Source organism: Sinocyclocheilus anshuiensis, unplaced genomic scaffold (assembly GCF_001515605.1).
Source record: "Sinocyclocheilus anshuiensis isolate Anshui unplaced genomic scaffold, SAMN03320099.WGS_v1.1 scaffold961, whole genome shotgun sequence".
Taxonomy (NCBI): Eukaryota; Metazoa; Chordata; class Actinopteri; order Cypriniformes; family Cyprinidae; genus Sinocyclocheilus; species Sinocyclocheilus anshuiensis.
Genome location: NW_015557049.1, coordinates 1,014,934 through 1,035,434, shown reverse-complemented (window position 1 = coordinate 1,035,434; position 20,501 = coordinate 1,014,934). Strand labels below are relative to the sequence as shown.

Below are 20,501 nucleotides of genomic sequence, written 5' to 3'. Positions count from 1 at the left end.
ATTAAAGCATGTCAACATATTCTGTTACACCAAATACACAAAATAATGATCTTTAAAATAGCATCATTTATTATAACCTTTAATATAACTCCGACTGGATTCATCTGAATGAAGAAAGTCATATACACCTAGGATGCTTCGAGGGTGAGTAAAACACAAGCTAATTTTCATTTTTGGGTGAACTAACCCTTTAACAGTTGCACACATGCAAACAAACTGCATCTTTTTTTATCACAAATGCTTCTTATTGATGCTCTTTATAGAATATGCTATATTCCCAAAGATACTTAACTTGGTTATGTTGTAAAATAGGCAGTAAAAAAGAATGTTTGAGTGTATTATTAGTGATCATGGCAGCAGTAATTGTAGCCAGATTGATTGTGTGTGTGGCGTGAGACAGGTAACAACAAAATACTGACACTGTGGGGAAAAAGTCAATTGACCCGTGCAAATTATGTTCAGATTGCGCAAACAGACCCAGATTTGTGGCAGTGTTTGCCCCATTATCTGATTTGCATAATTCATTTTGAATTGGCCACTAAAACAACTCAAAGCACATGCAAATAAGCGACACTATCTATCAGAAGGAACAATTAATTCTTAGTGAACCTCTCCTCAGTCTAACTCAATAGTTAGACTGACAAATTTTGAGTCCACTGAGATCAGCGTTAAGATTACACACCGATGACACTCACATGACATTACAGGGCTGATGCAGCAAACTCCCATAATTCCATCAGCACATTTGGGATCATTTGCTCTGTTTGTTTACTGAAGTGTAAGTTGTGTTTCATGTCACAGTACCTGCAGCGCGATGTGCACAGCATCACAACTAGTTGGCAGCGTGACAACTAGATTGCCAAATCTTATAGTTGTCTCTGCATATTAAGCTTAGATAGGAGAAAGTGTTTTCACATCAAAGAAATCACACAGGCTGTGCTCCTTTAGTACTTATAAGGGTTTGTGGTGAGTTAAACAGAAAAGACAGTGGGCGTTGTATATAATATATAAAATAAGTATCAAAATGAGAATATAAAGTGTCTTTGTTGTGTTGGAGCAGTTTAGTTTAAGATGAAGCGGTTGCTCCATCAAGAGTGCCATAGTCTGTGAACTATGGACCCCAGGGCCCAGTGGGTTTCTCATTGGTAAAATTAAGTTTGAATAATAGTACAAACATTTTTGCTGAGCTGGATTGTGCGCACCATCCCTGTGGGCAAGTAACCTTTTTATTGATTGGTAGTTCTTTTCAATTTTTGCTTGATACTTTAAAAACAAGGCTCTCAAACTGTAATCAACCAATTTACTGCTTGAAAGCATCTTGAAAATGAATTACATTCCTTTTTTCAATTACCTTCGCCAGACATGAGTGGTTTTACAACAAAAAGTGTACTATTTTTGGCCTAGAGGTTGTTGGTTTTGTAAGGTTTCTCTAATCTTTTTGTCTCATATTGGAACAGTATGATTAGGGTCTTCTTAGTGTCAGCATTGAATACATCACATTTTTCATTCTTAAAGGTCTTTAGGGTTTGTGGAATTGAAGGTTTGTTTGTAAGAGGTCAGAGAGAGAGAGTACTGTATTTTAAGCATCCAATACATTGTGATATTCATTCATACTGTATACGTTATTAATGACGGTGGGTGTTTAAAGAGTGAAGTCCCACTCTGATTTGGCTCCAGTATAACCTTTCTTTGAGTCACACCGCTAACTCCTTTTTTTCTGGCCTGTTTGAAATAGCACACTAAGATACTATTCATAGTATTTCTGCACTGCGTTGCTCCTGGTCTGAAAATAATGTTGCTCTGAATCTTTTCTAGATAGCCTGAATGTTTTACCTGCACAAGGGTAAACATATTAACTTTTACTGTTATTTATGGGTTATTAACAGACAGGCTACAATGCAAAATAGCTGTAAATATGCATTTTAGCCCTATACAGTAATAAATCTCAATATTCATAGCATTTCATCACAATCACTAAGAACTAGCTATTGTACTTTCTCAATGATGTGAATCACATTTGTCATCCCATATTGAAAATAAGATTAAGATTAAGAGAGAGGCTACCTTGAGCCATGTGATATAAAAGCTATTTAACTTATGGTTTAATGTATTTACATTTTTAAATGTTATTAAATTATTTAATTGTAATGTTTTTTTTCCTCTTTCTTTGATTCAAAATTTTTAGTTTATCATTTATTCTATACTTATTTTGGTCTCCTTTTTACCAGGATGGCAGTCAATAGTAATCGAATGAAAAATCCTAAAAAGAAATTATAATAATAATTGAAATGGGTGTAATCTATTTTTGTAGGTAAGTAGTTGACAGAATTTAAGTCTGTCAATTTACCTCCCACTCTGAGACAAATTAACTAGAAGTAATTAATTTTGTTTAATATATCTGTTTTAGCTCATTATTTAATTGAACTACCAAAAGTATTTACACAAATTTGCATCAAAATGCTAAATATTTACAAGATGGTTACATGATGCCTTAAACAAATTAGAGAAAAGAAATAGTAGTTTAGTATGTTTTTATTTTAAGCATTCAGGTCAGCTAGTATTTCATTACAAACATTTCCTTTGTCTATAGTAGTGCTCCCGTATGCATCCTCCTAGCATGTTTTATTGAATATTACAGTATTTTTAAGATGTGTTGCATTCATTAAACATTCATCAGTTACTTTACCTTGTTGCAAAACCGTATGTCTATTCAGAAAATAGCATAAGCATAGCATTATATGTTGAATATGTGGCATTCCCTGCAGCAGAAGCAGGTGAATTGGGCCCATGTGACAGCACTTTTCCAGTGGCAGAATGTTCAGCTACACGGTGGACTGAGAGAAGGTTTGTGCTGCTATATGACGCCAGGGAACTCTTTTATTATATCACCCAGGAAACTGCAAGACGCCAAATGAAAACAAATGCGACTATTTCTCCTCCCCTCGCTCTCTCATTCTCTTCCTCTATTTTTGTGTCTCTTCTGTTTCTCTCGAAATTCAATTCACTGCCAAGGTTGTTACTCTAATTCCACACCAGGGATTGCCATGCTAACCAAAATATTATAATATGCAGCTTGCTCATTTCATTTTGTTGCAATGTTCATGTATTTTTGTTGAGTATGTGCCCTGCTACCGAGTCTACAGGGACAAACAGCAGACGTGTGCTTTTCCAATTTGACTGTAATTTGCTTAGCTGAGAAAAACACTTTTTTATTATTTTTATTTTGGACTCAAACTGTTCATGTAAAGACTGAGCTTTTACAAATGCTTCTTTGGAAGATAGATAGATAGATAGATAGATAGTATTGGTCATTATTCAACTTGACTTGAATTGAGAATGCCTTTTTAATTACAGTTCTATTACTGTGTTTGAACTGAGGTAGCAAAAGAATTTTGAATTGCAATTTGGGTGTAAGGAAGTAGAATTAAAATTAGGACTGGCTCGATACCACTTTTTTAGAACCGATCCCGATTCGATACCAGAAATTCTGAGTATCGGCCGATACCGATACCGATCCGATACCAGCGCCGGGTTTTTTTTTTTTTAATCAGTGTAGAATTTGACACCTCAATGTGTTGACCTGATCATCACTCTTTTGTGTGTTAAACACAATCTACCACATATAGACAACTTCATTGTAAAGAAAAACAACAAATGAATAAATATATAATCATAATCTATGATAAAATACTACTATAAACTAGGTTAGTGGATAATTCAGTAGCAAAAGTTACTCTAGAAAAATCATGAGTGCACAATAATTTTATAAAATCTAAATATTTAGTGAAAAAAAAAACATTATTTAGTGGGGAACAAATAAAAGTGAATAAGTGTAGGGCTAAATCTGGTAAAATGTTAAACATTGCTCTTTGTATTGTTGTAAAATACATTCATGAAAAACAAGTAGCCTAATATATTTATATATTAATTAATATACTATAAAATTAAAAAACATTTATTTTAAATGTATAGCACAGTAATGAGGCAGTAACATATGATAGATAAGACAACAAGAAAGGCTATTAATAATCTTTCATTGCGCAAAAGTATTATAACATGATGAAAGGCTCCTATACGGAGCGGCACAAAGCACTTATGCGCATCCCGTGCGCAGAATGATGAGCTTGAAGTAGGGCTGTGCAAAAAATCGAATGCGCATCTCGTCAGTAAAGCCAGCACATGCTTTCAGAAGGAGTGGCATTTACTACACAGAGCCGTAGTTCACTGACAAGCTAAACAAAATCGCGTTCAAAATCGCAGGCGATTGACAGCCCTAACTTGAAGCAACACTCTTTGTATTGTTGTAAAATACATTCATGAAAAACAAGTAGCCTAATATATTTATATATTAATTAATATACTATAAAATTAAAAAACATTTATTTTAAATGTATAGCACAGTAATGAGGCAGCAACATATGATAGATAAGACAACAAGAAAGGCTATTAATAATCTTTCATTGTGCAAAAGTATTATAATAAGAGAGGCTCTAATACACAGCAGCACTTATGATGCACTTGAAGCAACACGGAGTCACAGTGCGCAGCGCTCCGCATAGAAAAGTTCAAAGCACAAAGGGAAGAGGATTTTGATGCATAGTGTATTATATCTGTGCGATAGTTTATTGAGCCTTTTTTTTTTACAGTTTTAAATTTCAGTTACTGTGCGCATGAAGAACAATTCATAGTGCTCTCTACTCCAGTGTTGTGATCTAACAGACACCCGGTAGAAAGTAACATGCTTTAGAAACAGCACTAAACTCCAGCTAGATAAAGTCCTTTTATGCAAAACCACTGATCTTTATCTACATATCAAGTATAATAATAGGAACAGTGAATCATCTTGGATAGATTGTCATCGTCTTGACTGTCGTAACCGAATGCGACGCGCAGTTTGAATACCGAATGGAGGATGACAGACAGCTGCAGCAGAGAGAAGAGTTAGTGTTGTGATCTAACAGACACCCGGTAGAAAGTAACATGCTTTAGAAACAGCACTAAACTCCAGCTAGATAAAGTCCTTTTATGCAAAACCACTGATCTTTATCTACATATCAAGTATAATAATAGGAACAGTGAATCATCTTGGATAGATTTTCATTGTCTTGACTGTCGTAACCGAACTCGACGCACAGTTTTAATGTTGAATGGAGGATGACAGACAGCCACAGCGGAGATTAGAGTTTAAGTGAACTTGAATTTAACGACTTAAATATTCATCTGTACCTCACATTAAACTATGGAATGGTCTCAGAACACTTGGAATATAATGCAAGGAAACTTTATGGTGCTTTATAATGATTTTGTGCCTTTCGTGGGACTTAATAATAACACAGAATAGTATACGCACAATAGACAGACAGACAGACAGAGAGCGAGAGAGAGATGTACCATGGGTGAGGTAGATCCTCTGAATAATGAATCCATCATGGACACTAAGAAGGTAGATCAAGTTCTGCTAACACACACACACACACTGACATATAGATAGATAGATAAATAGATAGATAGATAGATAGATAGATAGAAGACATATAGATAGATAGATAGATAGATAGATAGACGTACAGTAAATACCTTCACACTTAAGCATTTATCACCAAGCAACTACTGTGAATACAATGTCATAATGGTGTTTTTTGAGGCCAAATTTGATCTGGTAGTCTTGAATGAACTTTTTTTTTTCTTTTCTTGACACAAACCTTAAATTGTGACGCTCAGGGATACCACAATAATGTCTTCAAATGATCTTTGTTTGAGTGCTTTTCTGGCAATCATTGATAATAGTTTGTCATTAATAGTGATTAATCAGCATATTGTGGAATTTTATTTAAAGAAATATAAAATACATGATTATAGTAAGTAAAAATGTGCAAATCACTCCACCAAGAGAAGCAGTGCTGGGTTTTTCCTCATTATAGAATGAAATCCTAAGACGCTGGGCTAAACTTCCATTTGATCGTTTCCTAGAATGGAGAGAGAATTAGATTGTATCTTATCTCCTTCCCCGAGGACACCTTTAACGCTGCAGCATTAACAGTAAATACCAGCAAAACAAACAAGATCAGCCAATCCCAGCTTGGTAATTAGCCTAATTAAACTGAGGTTGTACGCGGCATGATTATACATCATTAATTTCGACCTTACAGTTGCTGTAATTAAGTCGCTCATCACATGAGCTCCCTTGTAAATATCATTTTCACTATTCTCACTCAGACACTTATTTATTTCATTCATTTATTTTTACTCGGAGGAAGAGAGGGCGAGCGAGATGCTGGTTAGATGATTAGCAGCACACGTCTCTCGATTAACTCGAGTGTGTGAGTACTTCACTCTGTGGGAATTCCTTGTTGAATGAACCCTCCTCCTCCTCACTTGAGCAAGTGTAAAACTATTCTTAATTTTAATGCATAAATTATATGCCTATTAATCATTAATACTGTCAATATAATACCCCTCTCCTCAAGCAATACCATCTATTCAGTGACTTCACATAAGTCTGAAAGTGCTTTTAGCTTGCAAAATATTTGGGAGAAAGTCTTCTTCTCAGAGGAAATGCAGCATATGGTGTGTTGATGTGCATATTTGAATGTAGGGCTGCACAGTTTGGTCCAAAAATCATGTTGGGATTATGTTGACAGATTGCAAATGCAGTACATATACTTAAACATCTCATACAGCTACTGCTTGTATATCAAGGCTAAAAGAATAAAAGGCATAAAATCATTTTGAAACAGCAGCTCTCATGTTCAACAGGGTATGAAACACTACAAGCTGGCAAATGATGCCTTTTATTTTCAAATTAAGTTATTTTGCTCACGCTCTGCTGCCAACAAAAGAGTTACTCTTAAGGGTGTTCACCAGGGTACGAAATTAACTTTTAGCCCACCAGCTATAGTGTATATATTTATTTTTTATATTACATTATATTATATTATATTATATTTGATATATATATATTTGAAAAATAAAAATTGCTGGTAAAATTGAGCATTTAACAGCCATTTATATTTTTGAAATATATGTATAAACTCTCAGTATATTGATAAATGTAAAACCATGGTTCCCTGAGAAGGGAACGAGACACTGCGTCCTCTAGCGGTCACTCTGTGGAACGCCTTCAGCGTGACCGATGTCTGAAGCACATGTGTAAACACCACAATAACATTGGCCAGCGACAGCCTATGACGTCACAACCCGAGAGACCATAGTATAAAAGGGCACCGGGAGAATACATCATCTGCTTCTTCCGTCTGCAATAATTAAGCATGCGTCCTGAGGCATGGCAAGAAAAGAGGATGCAGTGTCTCGTTCCCTGTTCAGGGAACCATGGTTACATGTATAACCTGAGATGTTCCCTTTTGAGGGAACTTGAACTGCATCCTCTAGCGTTTGCTATGGGGAATGGAATACCCACACTGCCATGCTGAGGGAAGTGCATGCCATATTTTCTGAGGAGAGCACTAAGCACCAACTCAACAGTGAAACCATCAGAGTCGCCCCTCGGACGCATCAGCGGTTGTCAGTGACACTATCCCCTTCAGCCAAAGGCCCGAGCTACATACCCAAATTAACTTACCTGTTAAGGGCTGACAAAGGAAAGCGGTGAGGGGCACTATTGCTCAAAATCCATCAGGAGGGCAGAATGGACAGCCTAACAACCTGATATGACTGCTTCAAAGGCCTAAAAGAGCAGAGCACTCAACTCTCAGAGTGAGAGGAGAACTCACATGCTCAGAGGGGTGCATAATGGGACTCCGGGAGTGGCATACTCATACGAAACCCTCCAATTTAGGGGAGTACCGCCAACTCAACCATAAGGGCAGTTACATGATGGGAGCTCTGGGGAGCAGCATGCTCAAAGTGACCCTGTAATAAGGGAAGCATTGCCAGGCTCAAACACCGAGGTGGTCATCAGGGAGGCCTTAATCCACCTGGTATGGTTGCCTTGTGGAGCTCCAGTGAGCAGAGGTCTCGACCCTCAGAAAAGAGAGGAGAACTCAGACGCTCAATCTGGGAGCAGCGTGCTTGTAGACAACAGAGTGGAGTTGCTCAACAACTCAATGAGAGGATAACTCAAGCTCAGTACATCTGCAGAATGGTCACAGGGAGCTTAGATCTCAAGGAGCCCCTCAGGACGAGATATGAATAATCTCACCTCATGAGCAGCCTGGCGAGGGTGGCTTCTCGAAGCCAAAACACCCAGCGAGGTCATCAGGGAGCAGGGTACGCAATATCACTCAGGAGTGAGAGGAGTACTGCCGTGCTCAACCTGGAAGCTACCACCTCAAGTAGACCTGGAGGGCCTAACAACCTGAGGTTGCAGCGCTATTCTGGGACCTTGATGACCAAGGACTCTGTGTCATGGTTCTCCAGTGATGGGATGGACAGGGAGGCCCAGTAAGACAGGCATAGCAACCCGCTATCATGGGAACCAGGATTCTGTACCAGAGACGTACCCACAAGCAGCCCTCAGGAGTGCAAGGGAGGTAGAGTCAGGCTCCTGTCCCGGGGAGCAGAATGCTCAACTACACCTACTCGTAGGTGAGGAGCATCAGCTCAACCTATAGACGCGAGAGGATCAAGGAGGCTATGCAGGCCCAGAACTTGGGCTCTACTAGACCACAAACCCCAAGAGGTCACCAGAGCAAAGATAGATAGGGCCCTTATCTCCTGACCTTCGACAGGAGAGGCCAATGTGAAGCCCTACTACCCAGTATTGTAAGTCAGTGGTACAGAACAGAGGTTCCAGATGCACTGCAAGAGGTAGGCTAGTTAGCATACACACAAGAAATTCAAGAAACTAGCGATAACAGTATCCTTAGGAAATGAAAAGGATCTTACTCACCTACCGTAGCTCCTGTGCATGGCTCTCAAGGCATGCAGATATCTTCTGGAGACATAGTTGAAGGTAACCACACTTGGGGTGTGAAGATGAAGAAGAAGATGATGTATTCTCCCGGTGCCCACACTGGGAACCAGTCTGAGATCATGAACAAGATCACTGTCTAACCCCCTAAAACTGATGCAAACTGAACAACCACTGATTTTCAGAAAGCATTTGGATTTTTATTTGGACACATAGTGTTTGACTTATGCTTTAAAGGTAATTTCTGGAGCTACCAATGTGAAACCTTTGAGATTTTTCTCACTGAGATTCATGCAGTGTGTTACAGTTTATCAGGAACCAAGCAATGATTGTATGTATTTGCATATCACATGATGACATCAGTAGCAATGAACTTGTAATGAGGTTCACCTGGAGACATCACAACTCTCAACATGAACCATACATTATTTATTTAGAGAGATGGATTTCACATCGCAAATGTGGATTACCAGCTGTGCTTTGCTAATGTCATAGAATTTTTATGATAAGTTTCAATCACAAAGGCTTGACCAGACAATACCAGTACACAAATGTGCAGTGTGTAATTTCTGCTATGTTAGCAGCACCAAACAGTTGTTGTTGTGTTTCATGATGTCACTCTGAATGCATTGGTTGATTGTGTGTGTGTTTGTGTGTTGCAGGTTGGAGATGTCGTGGTGTGAAGGTTCTGGAGGCAAGATGACTTTGGTCAAGTTGCTCCTCTCCTTAATGCTGCTACACACACTTTCTGAAGGTAATGTCACACTCTCTCACACACGGTTTCTCTCTTTGTTTCTCCATGTGGAGCTAGATTTCCATGCATCATACAAAAGCAAACGGTTTGAGCGTGAGTATTCTAGCATGTGTATGAATACATTTATCTAATAAATTGTCAAGCTGATTTGACAATCAAATTCACAAGCTCGTAAAATGACAGACCCTAAATTGATTTATGTGGAGAAACAGCCAATCAATGCTTTAATAGGAATTTTAATTATTTAAAAGATTTTATACATTTTATGTCTTGCTGTTAAATGGCTGATATTTAAGTTTTGACATAATAGATGAGCTCTACTAAATACTCAGTCTCCAAAATTAATTATTTTCAATGAATTATTTACACAATATTTATATATAAAATATATTCAAATAGAAAACAGTTATTTTAAATTGTAATAATATTTCACAATATTTTTCTATTAAATTACAAAAAGTGGTTTTAGATGGCAATATATCATGTTTTATTGAAGTTTACTTATCATTGCAATTCATTTTCTGTTCACAGAGGAAGTGTACTAGCATTTCCTCCGTTTTTGAATTGTCTGTGTGCACATGGCGTCAAATGAACAACTTTTATTTTTCAGCATCTCACAACATAAGCATTGTATTTTTAAGACACAGCGTCAAGAAAACCGGATCTCGAGAACCCTGTGTTCTGTTCCATACTGTTGCACTCCGTCTAGCTGTCTTTGAATGCGGGAACACATCCATGTCCGAGCTAAATTGCTAGTTAAGCATTAATGTGTTAATTTTAATCAGTCTTTCATAAGTATTTATACAAAATTAATGTGTTAAATTGACCCTTATTAAAATTGAATGTAAAAATATTTGAAGAAGCTGGTTTGATATTATTTTTCGATGTCAAATCAGTGCGAGACATCTACTAGAAGAACAGGACATGTTTTATATGAGCCTGAGGTGACGGCTTGCATCATGAATATTGATGATCTAACAGCAACTGCACAAGCTAATTAATATTCATGAGCCCCGTGACATCACACCCCACCCACTCACGGGTCAAATGTGTCTCTCAGACTTTGAGATTAAAACTCTGATTGTGCTGACAGCGGTCTCTCCTCTGTGTCACTCTCATCTGTTTCTCTCATTTTTCAGCATGCTCTCATTACCTTCCTATTGTCCTTCTATCAGCCCGCGAGTCCTGTCTTTTCTTAGACATCTCACTCCATCACTGCTTTCTTGCTCCTGTCTATCATTCCTCACTGTGTGTGTGTGTGTGTGTGTGTGTGTGTGTTGGACACCTGCAATCTGCGGCGGCACATTTACCAACACAGTGTCGCTGCCACTTAACATCAGTCCACAGGAGTTTATTATTCACTGCCCTCTCTTTCCTCTTCCTGTCTGTGTCCTTTTCTTTTGCTGAACCTCTCTCAATCATTTACACACTCCATCTTTCTTCATGAATCTGCCTTGCTCGCTCTGTCTCTCATAGGTCCTGTGGGAGCTGTTCTCTCATGGTTATTAGCTCTCTGTGATTGGTTCAGGGTTTTGAGGGTTAAATGAAATGGAAGTAAATTAGGGAGGGAGTTTGAGCCCTGAACCCCAGAACAACTGGAGACTGAATGTTAAACACTTCACGCTCAAAAGAGAAAGTTTAAAGGAATAGTTCACAAAAAAGGAAATTCTGCCATTATCCAAACTTTTTCATAGTGACCATGACTGTCAAGCTTCCACAAGGACAAAAACACATCATAAAAGTATCATAAAAAGAAACTTTTGCGCTATATTCATAGTCTTCTGAAGCCATATGATAGCTTTGTGAGATGGACATTATTCACCTCTTCTAACACATTCTTAAGGCAAATATTGGGTACAGAAACAAAATAATAATAATAACAATAACAATAATAAATATAGCTGCAAGCAGCAATGACTGGGGTTCAAGCACATTAAGGCATTTAAGGTGGTATATTTTAATAAGCATACTTAAACATACAGACACAGAGACACACACACATATACAGACATACATGCACACACATTTTGTTTTAGATATAGATATTTGAAATAAATGATAGGTGACACAAAACTTATTGCAAGTCTTCTCTTTTTAAGAGTGTATATGTCATTTTCAGGTTTCACTGTAATCATAATCTGGCATTATTGTAAAAACTGATATGTCTGTATGAACAAAATGGTAAACTTTGACTCAATGTGATTTTAAATGTTATAACAGTGATTTTATAATGTCTTAGCATGAATCCATAGGCAAACCTATAATTAGTACTGTTTTAGGGCATTTAATGAGGCCATTAGTGGTCTTCCACTGCCATCTAGTTGTTATAGATGCAATTTCTCGTACAACTCCTCGACCTCCGTTAACCCTGTCAAATAGGTGCTTAAAAGATTTTGGCCAATGGCGACCATGTTTTTTGAGTTACGCGAATGTCCTCATAGTCACTTGTGCCCCTTTGGACCATGACGCTGCATACCAATTTTCAAGCCGATCGGACCAACAATTGTGCAGTTATCATTTTTATGTTTTTTCCGTCTTGTAGCACCACCAAGTGGCAGAGCTGCGCGGTTTTTTAAATTTGTTCAAAGATTGAGCTTGTACACGTGTACCGAGTTTGGTGAAGATATCTCATTCCGTTCAAGAGTTATAGCTAAAATAACATTTGGCTAACGTTAGCATAGACGTTTCTTTGCACGCTGTTGCGCACGAAAATCGAAATTTCAACTTTTTTTTGATAATTATTAATATTCAGTGTCCACAGAATATTTCTGCAGTGGTTTGGTTCCGATCGGGCGAAAAACCTAGGACTAGTTCGCAAAAGTAGGTTTCGGATATAACTCAATTTTGTGGAAAAACGGAGTGTCGTAGAGCAAAAAAGTTCACTATACACTTTTGTTTGCACTGACCCAAGGATAGCAACGATATATAGTTTTTGAGTCTATGACAAACGGTGTACGATCTACGGTCAAAAATGTCTGAAATTTTATTTTTTTTGCGCTGTAGCGCCCCCTATTGGCCGATTGGGCTGAGACTTTGATAGGTTCTCCCCAAATTGAGCTCTATCATTTGGCCAAGTTTCAAGTCTCTAGGCCTTACGGTTTGGTCTGCACGATCAGTTTTAGGGGAGAAGAATAATAATAAAAAAAATAAAAATCCTAACGATTTCAATAGGGTTTCAGCACTGCGTGCTTGAACCCCTAATAATAATATGAATAAAAATATGAATAATTTTAGCTGGCTTCATTTAGCAAACAGATATTTCCTTCAGTTATTTTAAGTCAAAAATACAAAAAAGCGAGCATATCCCAAAAAACCCGAAGGCTCAGGTGCAGGAACAACGTTACGACCATCAAGTCTTCGTCAGGCACTTCAGTTATTTTCACACTTCATTATACGTTAAAATGTATTGTACAAGCTTTTGTTACTTTCACTGTTCATTTTATTGCTGTATGGTATTTCGTCTTTAATTTAATGTTGCATTAGCGCTGCTCCACTGCAGCGGCTCAATACTTGTATCACAAAACGTTTTCCTAAAATAATGCAGGGAACCACTCGTTATACATTATATTATTGAGGGCCAGATTTACTAACAGCTTGCACCAGCTCAAACCGTTTTTTGGCGTTATAAATAGCACTGTCAGGATTTACTAAAGACGCGTAGTGAAGAATTAGTGCTGAAAAAGCGTGGACAGTTATTTTTGTGCCTGACCTTATTGAATATGCATTTGTAGGAGTTTCCCTTTCAGACACAAAATTTATGGGAGGAGAATATTAAAATGAATCATGCAACGCGGTTTACAAACATTTGCGCTTTTCAAATTACTGGTATTTGCGCCATTATTTAATGCTCCAAAAAGCATGTGTTGAAGCAGACACTAATTTGCATTGCTCTTGGTAGATTGAGTTGGTAATTATGGAAATTATCTGGCTGCTCGGTGTTCTTTAATTTGCACATTGTCAGTAAATCACCCACAGAAATTTCCACTCCCATTAGCGCTTTTTTGGAATTGCGCTCTCATGCTAATTTGCCCTGTTTAGTAAATCTGTCCCTAAGCATGTACTATTTTGGTGACGAAATTTGCGTCATGGGCACTGTACGTGGACCTTCGCGTACGAGTAAAAACCGAAGTATACTTTGGCCTTTAAAGCAAGCAAAACATGCGCATCACTCGCACACATTTGTATTGGTGCAGAATGAGAGAGCCTAGAGCATTTCACACAGGCTGCTAGATTCACTTTCTCTTTAAATAAAGTCATGTATGTTTGACGCTTAAAATAAATGTTGTTTATAATGAATGCCCCTATAATTATTGTTTGTTTTATATTTGCGATTTAGTTTTAATCCAAATGCATGTGCTAATGGAGCAAACAGCAATCAAGATCATACAACAGAAGTGTGCTCTCTCTCTCTCTCTCTCTCTCTCTCTCTCTCTCTCGCTCTCTCTCTCTCTCTCTCGCACGCTCTCTCTCGCTCTCCATACCTTCAAATAACTTTAGGAACTTGTGCATTGTTTACTTACTTGCTTTTGATATATCCCAGCGAACAACAAAGTTTCCAGTTACGTCTGTGAAAAAGGGATATTTGCTTGACAAGCTCACGCATCTGTGCTGCCGCGCACTCAACTCAGCGTGCTCTGCTTATCAGCTTGTGCATATCAGCTATACAGGCGTGAATATTGAATGTTTAACATTAGCTATATTAATTACATACATGTACTTCATAGACATTCTTAATCTCTAATAACTCCATTCTACTCTCTGTTGTTCTGTTGTCGATGATTCTTTATCTGGACACAGCACTGTTTACATGCTGTGTGGTATCGGCTTTTGGTATCGGAGCATTTTATTACGAGTACAGGAGCACAGTATCGGGCCCGATACCCGTGCATCACTAGTTATTTTTAAAAGTAATGAATTACAATATTGCGTTACTTCCTAAAAAAGTAACTAATTACATAACTTAGCAGGGATGCACGATATTGGATTTTTGCCGATAATTTTCAACTCAATTTGGCCGATAGCCGATGCAGATACCGATATATAATTACTTTTAATTTTGGTTAGTTTTTAACAAGAACATTTGTTAGAATTAAATAAATGTCAGGGTTTGTTCTTTACATCTGTAAATAAACTGCACTTGGGTTCTTCACTACACTCGATTGATTTGTTACAATAAACAATAATTAAGTTATTTTATAATGACAGTACATTGAAGTCTTGAAAATAACTATAAATAAACTATATATTAATCACTGCATTTTTTTTTCAGAAAGATGCAGTGGTAACCTTAACATTTTATTTTATGATTTAACATTTGTAAATGGTCTAAAGCAAATAAGTTGTAAAAATTCAGAAAATCATTTTGAGCTCATAATTTGTTTAAAAAATATAACATGATATTACAATATTACACATGATTACACATAATGAATAAATCAGTATATATAAAATTATTTAATTTAAGTGTAAGCTGTATTACTGCTTTATTTAATCGGAAACACAGTCTAAATATTTGTGTATTTTGCTTTCATTTTATTAGAAGTAGGCCAACAGCGCCCCCTAAGGGATTAAAACTCCTTACCGGACGGGCATTAGGACCCAGGGGAGGCTGCTGCCACTGCACATGCTATTACTATTTACTCTATCACACACCGAACGCATCATTCTGTACCTGAATTCTCAGTTTAAATGCAGCGATCCAAAACAGTGAATCCAATTACCATTCAGACAAAACTTTGCTTCAAGAATGAGCCACAATGCTGACGTGATCTAATCGCTAGCACACCCTGAGCACATGTGAGTTAATGTATTCCTCTTATTGGCAAGACATATCGGCATAATTTTTCATATCAGGCCGATGCCGATATTTACATTTAAAGCCATTATCGGCCGATTCCGATATTTGTCCGATAATATTGTGCATCCCTATTACTTAGTTACTTTTTATGTAAAGTAATGCATTATGTTACTTTTGTGTTACTTTTTCTCATCTGGGCTGGGCTTTCTTGTTTTTAATATAAAACATTTCTGTTTGTGGCAAATGTAAAAGTCAACTAAGTAACTGGCATTACTTATTTGAAAAAGTAACTCAGATATTTTCTTGTAAATTAAAAAGTAATGTAACTACTAGTTACTTGAAAAAAGTAATCTGATTACATAACTTGTGTTACTTGTAATGCATGTACCCTCAACACTGGTGGCTTAATTCGTATTAATTTGTTTAATCTGTTTATGCTCATTATTATGAAATTATTCTAATATGCTGATTTGGTGCTCAAGAAGCATTTGTTATTACTATCAATGCTGAATACGGTTGTACTGCTTAATATTTTTGTGAAAACTGTTATGTATGTATTATGTATAATACATGTACCCTCAACACTGGTGGCTAATTCGTATTAATTTGTATAATCTGTTTATGCTCTACTCACATTTAAGTTTAGAGATGGAACTTAATAATAATTCCTTTTTGTGTTCCTCAAAAAATAGAATAAAATAAAAATAAAATAAAATAATAAAATAACGAACTAACTAAATAAATATGGAAAACTGGAAAAAAGAAGGGAAGGGATTTTAATTTTTTAGATTTTGTAGTTTTTGGTTAACTCTCGATTTAAAGGTAGTGTAAGAGGTGAGCTGTCTTCATGAAAAATGATGGTGTCTGTGAAGAGATCTGATATGACGTAAGGTTCTGTCTGACCTGTTCACTCAAAAGACTCTCAGTCAATGTCACAATGGGAAAACATCAGCTATCAAGCCTGTTTCACACATCCTGGGTCTGCAGCAGTGTAATCAGCATAACTGCAGCCACAGGCATTTGTAGAGCTTTCATTAAAACACAGAGTTTTTCTTTGATAATGGCTATGAATTCTAAAATTGTCAAGAACAGGCCATTGAGAGCTTTTACAAACCCCAAAGTGTAAGCTACACTTTATTGTAACGAATGTGTTGATAAATTGGTTTAAACTGGTGCATTTTGACCATTTTCTTTAATCATTATGTGAAGTACAACCAAACTTGGCTCAGCAAGAAAAGCATTGCTGATTCAGATGTGCTTTTATGCATTTCTGCCTCTGTATACTGCCAACAAAGGCAGTATTTTATATGTTACGCACACAGCCATAGGCACTGAAATAAATACACGTGGCTTATATTTTGCCACCACTTGACGTGTGAAACAGGCTTTAGTCTTAAGTGTGAAAATTCAATTAAATCACATTAAGTTTTAGTATTCATTACATTTTAATTTAAATGCATTGGGCTCAAAGAAAATTTCATTAAGCAACAATAATGATATGATTATTAATTTTATCATGACTGTGCTGAAGCCGGGACAGATGTGACAGGCTTCGCTTTTGGTAGGAACTCTCATTAAATATGTGATCCAGTTTGTCGCACACCTAAAACTTGTTTTAATCTCTGCTGCCATTCTGTAATAGTTCAGTAATTAACACGGGCTGACGTGTTACTCTTGATTGGTTCTAGTTAGTGCATATTGGCGGATGCACAGTTGATGGCTCTCGTTTCTTGTTCGGCATCTCCCACTCTTTCTCTCTCGCTCTCTCTCTCTCTGGTTTGTTCTTGCTGCGTTCAAAGCGGAGTCAAAAAGTGATTCACCCTATCAGACACCAGCACTTCACACACACACACACACACACACACACACACACACACACACACACACACAAGCCCTTTCTGGAGTGTGTGTTGTCTCTGTGGCCCACTACCCATGCACACGATCAAAGCTCTCCTGATCTTTCTGACAAATCAGCTTGTCTCCTGCTACCCCTGGAAAGAGAACACACACACGCGTATATACACTGGGGAAACATGTCTCGCACACAACAAGCGTAGATGGGGAAGTTTACATGTCAGAGCATAGTGTGTAGTAGTGAAATATAGAGTGCTCATGTAGGGGAATTCAAGTAAGTTTTGTATGTTAAAAAAAAATTCGATGTTTGATTTATATATTTAAAAGTACATTTATATATTTAAAATATGCTTACATATATTTTAGTGCTGTCAAATCGATTAATTGTGATTAATCACACCCAAAATAAAAGTTTGTGTTTACATAATATGGGTGTGTGTACTGTGTATATTTATCTGTAATGTATATACGTATAAATACACCCATATACATGGATGCATTTAAGAAATATATGTAATATCTATTTATATATTTATTTTTGACAGCATTAATATATTTAAATATTTCTTAGACAAAACACACACACACACATATATATATATATATATATATATAAATATATATATTAAAAGTTTGGGGTTGGTAAGATTTTCTTTTTTTAATGTTTTGAAGGATGTATCTTATGCTCACCAAGTCTGTATTTATTTGATCAAAAATTCAGCAAACAATAATTTTATGAAACATTGCATTTTAAAAGAACTGTTTTCCATTATTTTTTTCATTATAATTTAAAATTTAATTTATTCCTGTCATGCAAAGCTGAATTTTCAGCATCATTAATCCAGTCTTCAGTGCCACATGATATTTTAGAAATTATTCTAATATGCTGATTTGGTGCTCAAGGAACATTTATTATTACTATCAATGCTGAATACAGTTGTACTGCTTAATATTTTTGTGAAAACTTTCATAAATATTTTTTGTTGAACAGAAAGTTCAAAAGAACAGCATTTATTTGAAAAAGGAAACATTTTGTAGCATTATATATATCCTTACTATCACTTTTGATCAAGTTATTGCATTGTTTCTGAATAAAACAATGCATTAACTTGATCAAAAGTGACAGTAAGCATATTTATTGCTTAAAAATAACTTGTTACTTGAAAAACTGAGCTATTGCAAAATGCATTTTAAGTTAATAACATTGCTTTTTTTAGTTAGTACTGCAAAGAACCAGGTTACTGAAGAACCCTATACACAGGTGAATTTTTTTACTGGAGATACAGTAGTACAAGGAACCTTTGCAGAACATGTTATTTTACTGTAGAAGAGATTGTCATATCTCATATACACCAAACTCTCACACAACCCTCATATTGACTGGAGTGGCTCCACATTGAGAGTGTTCGCTTGATGTGTTCATCGATGTCATCTGTTTGCTGTCTAATGTAACAGCTGTAACTGTGTGTTTTCTCTTATTAAGACACATGTCTCTGTCTCTCTCTCTCCTCCAGCCTCTAATCAGCCTCCTCGTTTCCAGAATTACTTCTTCCAGTCGTACCTGCTTATCTATGAGAACACACCAGTGGGTGAGTGACTCTCACAAACACACACACACACACACACACACACACACACTGCTCTATCTGTACACACGCTGATGATGTGATCTTTCTACACATTGTCACAGATGAATTTATTTTCCAGTTTTCATGATTTTAGTCTGTAAATGCTAAATGGACCATGTTTGGTTTGATTTTCAGATTGTTCAGTTGCTTTTGTTTGTAAACAAAGCAAAAGACACATATTAAAAAAATATTCTTAACTGGATATGGGCATTATGATTGCAGAGTTAGAGTATATAGTATGAAATAGTTATTTTACTAAGAAAATCCACAGAAATGGTTTATACAGTACATGAAATCATGTGGTAATGGCTTTTTAAGATAATGAAGTAAAATTAATATTTTTTATAGGTACCTTATTTTTTAGATGAAAATGCTGAAATACAAAATATACATAGAGACCTCTGAACAAAATCAGAAGATTAGTTGCTTAGTCATCTAACAACCAACTGGTTGAATAGTTTATCATGATATTCTTACTTTTTTGTTTGTGTATATATATATATATATATATATATATTATCCCCTGTAAAGCACTGGCACTACAGCCATGCACTTTTCGACATATAAATTTTTTTGGCAAGCATTTTCATTTTATAAAGGGCATTAATACCTCATTGCTGTCTATACTTCCCATATCCCCTCTTTCTACACCTCTTCATCCCTTATTCATAGTTTTCCTGTCTTTAGGTCGAAGAGCATGCATGTTTATTTAACCTTGTGACCTCTTGTTATCATAAGCTGCTTTTGTGCTCTTATGTGACCCTCAGTCTGCAGTTTGCCTCGCTGTTTCTTATTTACTTCTGTTTTTAACCTCTCAGTTGTTATGGACTGAATGATAAACACTTTTTTAGAGTTTAAGTATATTTGGAGTAAAGCACTTACTCTTAGGCCTTACTTTTAGGCCTAAAAAGCGGTTTCTCTTTATAAAAAAACTCATAAGGAGTCACCAAGAGTGAAAACATTCAAATACATTGACTTTATATGTTTTTGTCTGCAGTAAGTTTGAAAAACATATACTTTTTTGTGCATTTAGTGCATTATACAAGAAATACAGATTCAATGTTGTAAACACAACATGCTTTAAGTACTTTGATACTTTTATACTAGACTCGACTCACAATTGATTTCAGTACAGTTTGTCTTAGGCATGTTGTTTAATACTCAAATACAGATAAAATACATAACTGACAAATACAGGTGCATCTCAATAAATTAGAATGTCGTGGAAAAGTTCATTTATTTCAGTAATTCAACTCAAATTGTGAAACTCGTGTATTAAATAAATTCAATGCACACAGACTGAAGTAGTTTAAGTCTTTGGTTCTTTTAATTGTGATGATTTTGGCTCACATTTAACAAAAACCCACCAATTCACTAAAATGATCTGTGGAGTATTTTGAGCTGAAACTTCACAGACACATTCTGGGGACACCAGAGACTTATATTACATAATGTTAAAAGGGGCATAATATGTCTCCTTTAAAAAAAAGGGCCCAAAAAAAAAAAACCGATGGATAACATTAAAGAACATTAAAAATATTTAAAATAAATATACATAGCATTCACATGCTCCTCGGATGCTCTCATTTCCCGAGTTGT

General features: G+C 36.3%; 1 protein-coding gene across 1 annotated transcript in view; it reads left to right on the top strand.

Moving 5' to 3' along the window:
• Nucleotides 1–9,536: 9,536 nt before the first annotated feature.
• LOC107676383 (cadherin-23-like) overlaps nucleotides 9,537–20,501 on the top strand; it is a 267,703-nt gene continuing 256,738 nt past the window's right edge. Inside the window, exons 1-2 of the mRNA XM_016470905.1 lie at nucleotides 9,537–9,623; nucleotides 18,789–18,863. Coding sequence (XP_016326391.1) covers nucleotides 9,539–9,623; nucleotides 18,789–18,863 — 160 coding nt within the window. The 5' untranslated portion in view covers nucleotides 9,537–9,538. The remainder of the gene's footprint in view (nucleotides 9,624–18,788; nucleotides 18,864–20,501) is intronic.